The sequence below is a fragment of the Brachyistius frenatus genome, unplaced genomic scaffold (assembly GCF_029030835.1).
Source record: "Brachyistius frenatus isolate BFR_SWC_R1_liver_20210118 unplaced genomic scaffold, ASM2903083v1 Contig_4, whole genome shotgun sequence".
NCBI lineage: Eukaryota > Metazoa > Chordata > Actinopteri > Embiotocidae > Brachyistius > Brachyistius frenatus.
In genome coordinates this window covers 2,259,526-2,271,581 of record NW_027210603.1, presented here as the reverse complement: position 1 = coordinate 2,271,581, position 12,056 = coordinate 2,259,526, and the positions used below count along the sequence as shown (strand labels likewise).

Sequence of the window (12,056 nt, the reverse complement as noted above, 5' to 3'; positions counted from 1 at the left end):
CACACACACACACACACACACACACACACACACACACACACACACACACACACACACACACACACACACACACACCACAGTCTGCTTTTCTGAAAGGTTTGAGGGCTCTGTTTTATTCCTGCCGTGACAGGTGGGGGGACCAAGCTTCAGGTATAAAACTCAGAGGCCTAATGGATGTAGAATTTTTTGAGGCACATGCTGTTTGTTTTCTGTTGTAACTTCTTAACAGTTAACATCATTGGAGGATTTTTATTATCAAAGAAATGTTAATTATTAAAAAAAATTCTTAAACCTGAAAACCAAGTGTTCAATCAGTTTTTCTCGTGTGGAAACTGTCAGCAGGTTGGGCCCTGATATGTCACAGTGTGCACCCTGTTAGATGTGTGAGAAGAAATCTGGAGGATGGAGACTTCTTAGCTGAGGTGAAGACACACGGCTCACAGTTCTTTGAAGTGGCGTGCCATCCTGACTCTCACAAACACATCCTCTCAAGACTGCGGCGTCAGCTGACCCAGCCCAGACGAGGTAGCGATACAGATGCTACACATTACATCAGCAAGAAGCCCGCTCAGAGTTCACGGCTTCTCATACCTCTAATGGAAAACCTTTTGCTTGTAACATCGGTTTTATGCCCTTTCACGTGCTGGAAATTCAACTGGTTGTTACTGTCAAGTACAGCTCTCTGGGCGCATGTTGCGGTTTGCGTGGTTGCTTTTGATTTTTTTTGTTTGTTTATGTTTTGGCTGATCATTTTTAATGAATGTCTCTTGTAGGAACACAGTTTCACACTTTCAAGAAAAGTTGCAGGGGGAAATGTAGACGTACATATAGCACTGTGCCAGTTTTGGGCACAATAATAATATGAATTTAAAGGGAAGATACGACTCCTTCTGGTCATTTAATACCGTCACACACTGCATGAATACCCATATGTAAAAACCCAAAATAGATCACTTGTATGATCAGTGCCACATTGTAACAGTAAGAGGCTTTTTGTTTCAGCCACTTTAGTCAAATGTGCTTGTTTAAAAATGCAACTTAATATGGTCTTTTATACATGTCTGTTTTCAGGAAGTACCCAGCATTCCACTTGTTGCACAATAATGTAGTTGCCTTATATTGAGCAGTTATATTGTTGGTATTGGGAAGTTCAACAGAGCTTTTTCCAGTGAAAGACGCATGAACGGCGTGAGTATCTGTGGAAAGCATAAGTTGGCTTGTGTATCATGGCAGTGTAGACTGATGCAGAGTTTGTTACTTTGCATCAGCATATTTGGATATCTTTAGCACCATCATATTAGATGTCTAACCACGTTTGCCATCTTTTCTTCTTGTGGCTGTTTTTGATGGCTCGCATGGCGCTGAACTATTTCCAAATAGCCACTTCTAAATCATATGTGGCCAAAACTGTTCAAATGCATTGCATCCGGAAAGTATTCACAGCGCTTCACTTTTTCCACATTTTGTTGTTACAGCCTTATTCCAAAATGGATTAAATTCATTTTTTTCCTCAAAATTCTACACACAATACCCCACAATGATAATGTGAAAAAAGTTATTTTGAAATTTTTGCAAATCTATTAAAATTTTTAAAAAAAAAATTAAAAAAATGAACAAGTCACATGTACATAAGTATTCACAGCCTTTGCCATGACACTCAGAATTGAGCTCAGGTGCATCCTGTTTCCACTGATCATCCTTGAGATGTTTCTACAACTTGATTGGAGTCCACAAGCTCTGTTGTAAATTCAGTTGATTGGACATGATTTGGAAAGACACACACCGTCTATATAAGGTCCCACAGTTGACAGTGCATGTCAGAGCACAAACCAAGCCATGAAGTCCAAGGAATTGTCTATAGACCTCCGAGACAGGATTGTATCGAGACACAGATCTGGGAAAGGGTACAGAAAAATTTCTGCAGCATTGAAGGTCCCAATGAGCACAGTGGCCTCCAACATCCGTAAATGGAAGAAGTTTGGAACCACCAGGACTCTTCCTAGAGTCGGCCGCCCGGCCAAACTGAGCGATCGGGGGAGAAGGGCTTTAGTCAGGGAGGTGACCAAGAACCCGATGGTCACTCTGACAGAGCTCCAGTGTTACTCTGTGAAGAGAGGAGAACCTTCCAGAAGGACAACCATCTCTGCAGCACTCCACCAAGCAGGCCTGTATGGTAGAGTGGCCAGATGGAAGCCACTCCTCAGTAAAAGGCTCATGACAGCCCACCTGGAGTTTACCAAAAGGAACCTGAAGGACTGTCAGACCAGGAGAAACTAAATTCTCTGGTCTGATGAAACAAAGATTGAACTCTTTGGCCTGAATGCCAAGCGTCATGTCTGGAGGAAACCAGGCACCGCTCATCACCTGGCCAATACCATCCCTACAGTGAAGCATGGTGGTGGCAGCATCATGCTGTGGGGATGTTTTTCAGCGGCAGGAACTGGGAGACTAGTCAGAATGGAGGGAAAGATGAATGCAGCAATGTACAGAGACATCCTTGATGAAAACCTTCTCCAGAGTGCTCTGGACCTCAGACTGGGGCGAAGGTTCATCTTCCAACAGGACAACGACCCGAAGCACACAGCCAAGATAACAAAGGAATGGCTTCGGGACAACTCTGTGAACGTCTTTGAGAGGCCCAGGCAGAGCCCAGACTTGAACCCGATTGAACATCTCTGGAGAGATCTGAAAATGGCTGTGCACCAACACTCCCCATCCAACCTGATGGAGCTTGAGAGGTCCTGAAAAGAAGAATGGGAGAAACTGCCCAAGAATAGGTGCCAAGCTTGTAGCATCATACTCAAAAAGACTTGAGGCTGTAATTTCTGCCAAAGGTGTTTCAACAAAGTATTGAGCAAAGGCTGTGAATACTTATGTGCGTGTTATATATTCATTAGAGTTGCAAACATTTTAAACAAAAACTTGTTTCACTTTGTCATTATGGGGTATTGTGTGTAGAATTTTGAGCATTTTTTTTAAATTTTTTAATTTAATCCATTTTGGAATAAGGCCGTAATATAACAAACTGTGTAAAAAGTGAAGCGCTGTGAATACTTTCCAGATTCACTATAGGTCACCACGATATCAACACAAGCACAACCCCATTTCAAGAAATAGTGGGAAGCTGTGTAAAATATAAATGAAAACAGTATGTGGTTATTTGCTAATCATCTAAACCCATATTTACAAAAAAAAAAAATAGAACAAAAACAACATATTAAATGTTGACATTTTATTGTTATTTGGAAAATGTATGCTCATTTTGAATCATTTTTATTTATGGTATTTTCTTTTCATGATACAATTACCTACATTTGTGTATGCAGCAATGAACTTTGTTCACAGATGGTTTTCGGAAGTGTTTCTGAGCCCACGCAACGATTTTCTCTACAGAATTGTGTCTATGTTTATTGCAGTGCTACCTGAGGGACTGAAGATCTTGGCCACCCGTTATTGGTTGAACATTATTCTTAGATTTTTGTACTATTTGCCACCGCAGTCTTTCAGAGTGGTGAACCAGCTCCCCATCTTCACTGATGCGTCACGCAGCGTACAAACTATTTTGGAAATGAGGTTGCAAAAATAAACCACTTTTAAATATTGTCATGTTCACTCTTTCGTAGAATTAGCACAGTTTACTTTTTCAGTGTTTTTTTCAGTGTTTCCTCGGGACTTTCTGTCAGAAAGGTTTGGGTCTGTGAAAGAGGAAAGAAGTAAGAGATTCCTGTGGCCAATCTTCTCCTGTTTGATGGTTGAGTCTAAACTCTACGAAACACTTCGTTAAATCAAGACAAGTCAAAAAGCTTGTTTTGGTTTTTTTAAATGAGAAAGTAGCTGTCCAATTTACTCAAATTTCCATCTGCCAAAGAGTGAAACATTTAAATTGTCCATCTAAATCCAAACTTGAATTTGTACTTTTTACTTTGGAGGAAATCCTATCTTCATTGCTGCTTATTGTTTGACCTTTATGGTGATCTGCTTTTGATGAATGCATCTTCCCAACAGTGAAAGATATTGTTTTTTGTTTTTATCATTGTGCCTCACATTTTATTAGTGGATGTGGTTATTTTGTAACTCCTGTATAACAGTAATTCTCATGATGTTTTTCTCACCCGGTCCTGAAACCATTGTTGTGTGAACAAAAGTATACACTCATAACAGCCAGACAAGCTGATAATCATTTCACAGACAAGCCATTCAAAACGTAAACACCAGCTTTGGTGCTTTTGGTCTGAATCAACACTTGTATTGAACACAACGCTGATAAACACGATTCATCCGTAAGGAAACTGCTATTCACACTGTTCAAATAAAAGAATAGAAGAAAAATAGTTATGCTCCATTAGACAAATGATTATGAACGATATCTTTTTATTAAGGTTACTGTCATCGCTGGAATGATACTATTCAAATCATCCCACGCTGATTAAGCAAATGACTGATGAACTGTTTTGGAGTAGTTTCAGTGCAAAGTCCTGAGTCAAGTCAGGAATCAGCTGAGTCAGGGCGTTACACGCACTTTTGCTGTCAGTGATGCACACGTACGCACATTCAAATGCTACTACACGATGCACGACCCATTTTTTTTTTTTTTTTTTTGATTTCAATGCAGTTGAGTTGCTTAAATTATCCTGTGTTAGTTCTGTTCTTCATATCTGTCTGTGTGTGACTAAGTGAGATTGATTTTGCAGGCTTGTGTGAGTGTGCGTATGCCATGAGGGTGAGGCTGGCTGGTTAACAGTTACGGTAAGTTAAGATACAGCAGGGTTGCTGCTGGTAAGTGATGTATATGGGTTTGAGGTTAGTGCAACAGCCTGTTGAATTTACACTGTTTCCCCACACACACTGCAGTGCTGCAGCATGTAACATACTCAGTCCTCTATGTTTACCCATAAAGGCACATGATAGCAGCTATCTCATCATGTGAAAGAAAGGGTAAAGGCAAATTAGTTACCAACAAGTTATTTATTCACATTTAAAGATACAAAACCAGTCATAATAAATACAAAAATATGACATATTATATTAGAAAAAAATAAATATCACAGCTTCATAGGTGATAGTTTTGATACCTTCATGTGTAGGACACAATATGGTCTCCAACAATAACTTGTCCTCAGGACAAAAAAGTAAACCCTTGTCTCAGTACAACAAAATAATAATAATGGATGGAGTGAATATCAGACAATCTTTTTTTTTTTTTGCAGAGATGAACAAGTTCATATTTCGATGATTGTCTTCAAGTCCTCAAACACGGCTCACTGGGTTTCTCTGGCGTTTAGAAGCCAGATATGTCTCAATGTAGTTAAACAGCAGATCCAGCTCTCCCATGGCCTTATAAAGACCTTTACTCTCCATCTGCAGACAAACACATGGTGCACTCGTTTAATCATCTGTCCAAGTACAAGCATGCACAAAAACATTTGACAAATAGAATAACATGTATTTTTTGTATTATTAATTATGTTACATTGTTGCTCACCTGTATGTAAGTAGAGTTTAGGTTTTGGATGTCAAATGGTTTCTGGCAGGAGAAGTATTTTTTCTGTAAAAAGAGCAGTAGAAAGAGGAGGTCAACACGGGGTTTCTGTGGCTTTTGTTTCACTCCTCTCCTGAATTCATCCTCCCAGACAGCTTCTTCCACAACCTAGTCAGTACAGTGCTTCTTTTTAACCGGCATAAGGCCTTTAATCGAAAGAGAAGAAGGGTTTCTTCTTAAATCAGAAACTGCATGAAGACAGGGGACTCCTTCTCTTCCCTTTTTTTTTTTGTTTTGTTGCAAGAACTGGTTGATGCAGTTATGCTGCACTTCAGGAATCACTGACTAATGCAGTATCATGACCTGACTGATCTCTTCCTCTTTCTGTCCAGGCAAAAAGTTGGGTGATGTCAAAAAGAGATTTGGACAGTTTTTTTATAGTATTTCGAACCCAGACGGTGGTTTCCCTGGTTTGATTGTGACAATATTGACTCACAAATAATTACATAAAGATTTAACATTTTATTTTATTTGAATCTTATGACCCTAAAATCGCCCAGGTGGCCAAATGTAACCTTTCACCTCATGATTACTTTTTAGTTTTTAAACTATACTCAGTGCCACTGTTACAAGCCTACACGAGCATTATACTGAGACATTTTTAATTGCGGTTCTTTCTTAGTAGTCTATCAAACCATATCTGTGTGATGTTTTGCAGCTGATGCGCCATCTGATCTCACAGCAGCGCGCCGTCGATCCATATTTACATCTTTAGTTTCCATGCAAGATTAGCACGTGCCACAGGTACTCACACATTTGGTGACATCACTCTTGAGCTCGTCGAAAATCTGTTTTATAGACTCCATGTGAGGTTGTAAGTTCCTGGTGTGCTCGGTCACTCCGGCCAGGGCTGTCGGCAGCACCGTGGTCAGATAAAAGTCCAAGATGCTGTCCATGGTGTGGCAGGCAAACGGGCTCTGAGGTGGGGGAGCAGAAGCACAACTTTGTTTTTAGACGGCGTTTGATTCTTAACCGGTGTGCATAATGCGCGACTTGTTGGTACGATCCCCGTGCTTTCTAATTCAATTTAAGAAGCGCTGCATATATATTTGTTTGAATCGGAGAAACTTACCCTGAAAGAGTCCTCGACGCTCTGATCTAGCAGCGCCATGTCCAAGTCGTCATTCGCTTCCTGCAGAAACCAGAAAAACAAAACGTGTTCAGTGAGACGGCGGCTGCACCCGCCGACGCAGCAGACGGAGGTGAGAAGATAGCATCACTTGGAGACTCTCACTACATACTGTAGCTGCAAGGGCCAAATGATGCTGCTTGAACTTTAAGTCAGAGCACTTGCAGAGAAAAAGCATCTACTCACATAGAAGTCTCTGATCTGTAAATAGTCCTCTCTGAGCTTCTTGAGCCGGACAGGGAAGCTCTCCACGAAACGGCAACACCTGTTGTTGCACATCGGACTGGAGCAGGCAGTGGTGAGGAGAGATGCCAGAAACAGGGCGGACAGGAGGAGAGACTGAGGAGTCATGCTGCTGCTGGACAGTAGAGTAGAGTAGAGCAGGCCCTGAGGAGTGGAGATGCTGCTGGCTCACTGGACGCACAGTCGACGAGGTTCTCCGACTTCTGAGAGGAGAAATATTCTCTATGGGATATTTCTGGAGAGCTCAGAAGAGACATAGTAGGGCTTGTTACGCATCTTAATTTATAGGCAAAATTGAGGGCGGAGACTTGACTGGAAGAGAGAACATGCTTAAGACATGCTGTGGAAATTCTTTTCTTTCTCTTGAATCATGTAGCGGATACTTTTGGTCTACTCATCCAATGACAGGCTAGATGTCAAGACTTTCAAGGGAAAAAAACACCTGACTTAGGAAATTTGATATGACCTAATTTTCTGTTATCAATATTTCATTCCATATTTTACGTTTTAATATTTATTATAATGCTATTCTATAACACAGATAATGATAACAACAAAAACAGCAATTTAATATTATGATTACTGTTATTAGTTATTTTAATCACTGTTACTAAGGTGGTATTAATGACTACACATATCATTCCTACTCAGTCTTTAACTTGCACAGATATGTAACTTAGAACTGATGATTAAAAGAAAAAAGTAAGTGTAATGCCATTAAATTCAGTAATTTACATTCTATTATTCAATGCATTATTCACAGTAGCAAAGGAAACCATGCCACTGAGATGGAAATGGCATTAAGTTGTGGTTTGTGATGACGCTGTGGAGTCTCTCAGACATGCGTAATATTACTGACGAGCAAAAATGGGTAACACAGTCCAATCTTTTTGCTATGAGTCGTTCAGCGGTGTTGGGGTGTATTTTCTTAAGATTCCATTATTCTTCCTCTGCAGGTTGTTGAGATGTACATATCTGCACGAACACAAAACAGGGTTTGTAAAAGGAATAGAGAAGTGGTTTGGTACTCTCTGGTGGCAGCGTGAGGGGTATTTTCCCTGCAGTACTTTTTCCTTGTATGGAATGTCCAATCACTTGTAGTATGTCTGACTTTTCGGCTCAGACTTTGGCCCATTTATGTTAGGCAACATCGGTATTTTATTGAAAATCATTCCTCAGCTTCACATTCCCTGACTGAACAAACTCCTGGATCATTTCTGAACGTCATGTACCTGAGGAAGCGTGTGTCATACTGAAGGAAACGCTGTGTTCTTTCACTTAATTAATAAACAGAAAGGCCCGACAGTGAGTACACCCCAGTGTGGACAGGTGTGCAAAAAGAGACTGCACCTATTTGAAAAACACATCAAACAAACAAAATATGCAACACTTTTGAAATAAAATGGCATATTCAATTCGAAAATGTAAAACAGTCTCTCGATGGTGTTTATTGTCGCTGATGGTAGCCTTGAACGACAACCTTTCACATTAAAACAGTTACCTGTTGGTTAACCTGCCAGAGGAACATTAGTTACGTACTTTTAGTTAACTACGAGGTAACTAACTGATCAGCAACTCGTGAGTCGCACGTTAATAACAAAAATAGGACGTCACGTTTTTGAAGCTCGGTTGTGATTTGCTCTGAACGTCGCCATCTCGGCAGTGCCTGACTCAGTCAGACTCCCGGTTCATCCAAAAATTTGGTGGTGCGTGGGTGAAACTAAAGCGGACCCATTGAGGCCGAAATTGAATGGCAGTTCACCAACTTGTGACCCCGCCCCTAATCATGCATTCATTTAAGCCTTTATACAAATTAAACGGGTGAGTTAATTTAATATTCGCCCCTGTAAAGTTGTCATGAACGGGGCAATTAGCTATCGCAACCAAAACTGTGCTACCGTGCTTGTTTCTGCTGTAAAGTTATTCATTTTAATACGGTTGGTCTACGGGGATTGACTTGCTTTCGGAAGCCAGCTTCAAGTGGCCGTTTGAGGAACTGCAGTTTTAAGCACCTTCGTGTTGGCTTTACTTTTCAGCCCTGCAATTTGCTGGGTTGTTTTTTTTTAGTGCAGGGGAATCAAGATAAAGTGGAGCTGCAAAATTTCAATTACAAAACGAATTAAGTCACTAATAAAGCCACATCGAACTCAAATTTACTGATTGGTGTTAGCTTATAGTTTGAACAGTGTTATGTGGTTACTTTCAAATTGTGTTCCTGCATCACAGACAGTACAGTTTCCAGTTTGTTACAAATATAAATACATAATCAGGTTAATTATGACAGCTGTCATGGACAACAAAATTGTGTACACACTGAAGGCAAAGAGTAATGTTGACAGTTTAGGATCATGAGAAGAAAAAAGTAAAAAAGATTAAATTAGCTCCCACAGAATTTTTTAACCTCTAAAATCCAATGATTCAGAGAAGGCTTGGGAGAAGGTGATGTAGTCAGAGAAGACCAAAATCCAGCTCTTTGGCATCAACTGGACTCGCCGTGTTTGGAAGAAGAGAAATGCTGACTATAACCCCAAGAACACCGTCCCCACCGTCCAGCATGGAGGTGGAGACATTATGCTTTGGGGGTGTTTCTCTGCTGAGGGGACAGGATGACTTCACCGCATCGAGGGGAGGATGGACGGGGCACGTACCGTGAAATCTTGGGCGACAACCTCCTTCCCTCAGCCAGGACACTGACGATTTTTTTATTTTTTTTATACACTTTATTAATCCCCGAAGGGAAATTTCTTCACTACAGCAGGGGGGCTCTCAGGGGGGAGCTGCTGCAGCAGGCTGCCACGACCGCGGCGCCAGGTAACCTGACCTGAGGTGCATGTTTTTGGATGATGGGAGGAAGCCAGAGAACCCGGAGAGAACCCACGCAAGCACAGGGAGAACATGCAAACTCCGCACAGAAAGGCCCAGGACCGGATTCGAACCCAGAACCTTTTTGCTGTGAGGCGACAGTGCTAACCGCTGCACCACCGTGCCGCCCCAAGATGGGTCGTGGATGGGTCTTCCATCACTATAATGACCCAAAACATACGGCCGAGGCAACAAAGGAGCGGCTCAAGAAGAAGCACATTAAGGTCATGGAGTGACCTCGCCAGTTTCCAGACCTTAATCCCATAGAACATCTGTGGAGGGAGTTGAAGCTTCGAGTTGCCAAGCAACAGCCTCAAACCTGAAGGATTTGGAGAGGATCTCAAAAGAGGAGTGGACCAAAATCCCTCCTGAGATGTGTTCAAACCTGGAGACCAACTACAAGAAACGTCTGACCTCTGTGCTCACCAACAATGGTTTCTCCTCCAATTACTGAGTCATGTTTTGCTATGGGATCAAATACTTATTTCACAGAATCAAATGCAAATCACTTTATAACTTTTATATGATGTGATTTTCTTGATATTTCTTTTTTTTTTGGTATTCTGTCTCAGTTACATTACATTACTTTACATTACATTTATCTGACGCTTTTATCCAAAGCGACTTACAATAAGTTCATTTCAACCATGAGGGTACAAAACCCAGAACAACAGGAATCAAGTAAATACAATTTCTTCAAGAAAGCCAAACTACAAAGTTCTATCAGTAAGTGCCATTTTAAGTGCTACTAAAGTGCTACTGTTCAAGGTGAAGTCTGAAGAGGTGTGTTTTTAGTTTGCGGTGGAAGATGTTCAGAGTTTCTGCTGTCCTGATGTCGGTGGGGAGCTCATTCCATCATTTAGGAGCCAGGACAGCAAACAGTCGTGATTTTATAGAGTGTTTAGCTCAGTGAGGAGCAACAAGCCGATTGGTAGAAGCAGAGCGGAGGGAGTGGGCTGGGATGTAAGGTTGGACCATGTCCTGGATGTAGACTGGACCCGACCTGTTCGCAGTGGGCGTACTTGCGGGCAGCTACTGGTAACTAGTGAAGGGAGCGGAGGAGGAGGAGCGGAGTAGTGTGAGTGAATTTCGGGAGGTTAGAGACCAGTCGAGTTGCGGCATTCTGGATGAGCTGCAGAGGTCGGATGGCACTAACAGGTAGTCCTGCCAGGAGGGAGTTACAGTTGTCCAGATGTGAGATGACCAGAACCTGGACCAGAACCTGGACCAGAACCTGCGCCGCCTTCTGAGTGAGAAGAGGACGTATTCTCCTGATGTTGTGCAGCATGTATCTACAGGAACGTGTCGTTGCAGCGATGTTGGCAGAAAGAGAGAGTTGACTGTCGAGTGTCACGCCGAGGTTCCTAGCAGTCAGGGTCGGGGATAACACAGAGTTGTTGAAGGTAGTAGTCAGGTCGAGGGTGGGAGAGTCTTTCCCTGGAAGGAAGAGCAGTTCGGTCTTGTTGAGGTTGATTTTCAGGTGGTGTGAGGACATCCACTGAGAGATGTCAGTCAGACAGGCAGAGATTCGTGCGGCTACCTGTGTTTCAGATCGGGGAAAAGAGAGGATGAGTTGGGTGTCATCAGCATAGCTGTGGTAGGAAGATAGCTCGTTTGAGAGTTTTGGAAAGAAAGGGAAGAAGAGAGACGGGTCTGTAGTTGTTTACATCAGCCGGGTTGAGGGTGGGTTTCTTCAGGAGAGGGTTCACTCTTGCCTCCTTCAGCGAGTTCGGGAAGCAGCCAGTTGACAGAGAAGTGTTAATGAGATGGGTGAGAAAAGGAAGAAGGTCAGGAGCAATAGACTGGAGAATGTGAGATGGGATGGGGTGAAGGGGGTAGGTGGTTGGGTGAGCAGAGGTTACCAAGGTGAGAACTTGATTGGGAGACAGGGGGGTGAAAGAGGAAAGCAAAGGGGATGAAGATGAAGATGATGGAAATGTAGTTATAGAAGCTGGGTTTGAAAATGAGGAGCATATGTCATCTATCTTTTTGGTAAAGTAGTTGACAAAGTGGCTTGGTAGAAGGATGGAGGGGGCAGGGGGGCCAAGGAGGTTGGAGAAGATAGAGAATAGCTTTTGGGGTTGGAAAAAGAGGATTGAATTCTGGTTAGGTAGAAGGAGCTTTTGGCTGCAGAGAAAGAGGAGAGGAGAGATTGATAGGTGAGCAGGTCGTCAGGGTGGTTAGATTTTCTCCATTTCCTTTCTGCCGCTCTCATAGTGGCTCTCTGGGAGCACCGAGTCAGACAACCACGGGGACTTGCGGGCCTGTCGTAATGTAAAAGGA

At 42.3% G+C, this 12,056-nt stretch overlaps 1 protein-coding gene across 1 annotated transcript; it reads right to left on the bottom strand.

Moving 5' to 3' along the window:
- Window positions 1-5,043: 5,043 nt before the first annotated feature.
- Window positions 5,044-7,144, bottom strand: il10 (interleukin 10). The gene is made up of 5 exons (XM_069715310.1): window positions 6,855-7,144; window positions 6,612-6,671; window positions 6,292-6,456; window positions 5,483-5,545; window positions 5,044-5,358 (listed from the first exon to the last, which is right to left on the bottom strand). The coding sequence occupies exons 1-5, from the start codon at window positions 7,017-7,019 to the stop codon at window positions 5,248-5,250; spliced, it is 564 nt and encodes a 187-aa protein (XP_069571411.1). The 5' UTR covers window positions 7,020-7,144; the 3' UTR covers window positions 5,044-5,247.
- Window positions 7,145-12,056: the final 4,912 nt, after the last annotated feature.

Coding starts and splice junctions, on each gene's coding strand:
- il10 (XM_069715310.1), bottom strand. CDS start 7,019: ATGACTCCTCAGTCTCTCCTCCTGTCCGCCCTGTTTCTGGCATCTCTC. Junction 6,457..6,611: donor GCGTCGAGGACTCTTTCAGG/GTAAGTTTCTCC, acceptor CCCCCACCTCAG/AGCCCGTTTGCCTGCCACAC. Junction 5,546..6,291: donor AGAGTGATGTCACCAAATGT/GTGAGTACCTGT, acceptor CTCTTTTTACAG/AAAAAATACTTCTCCTGCCA.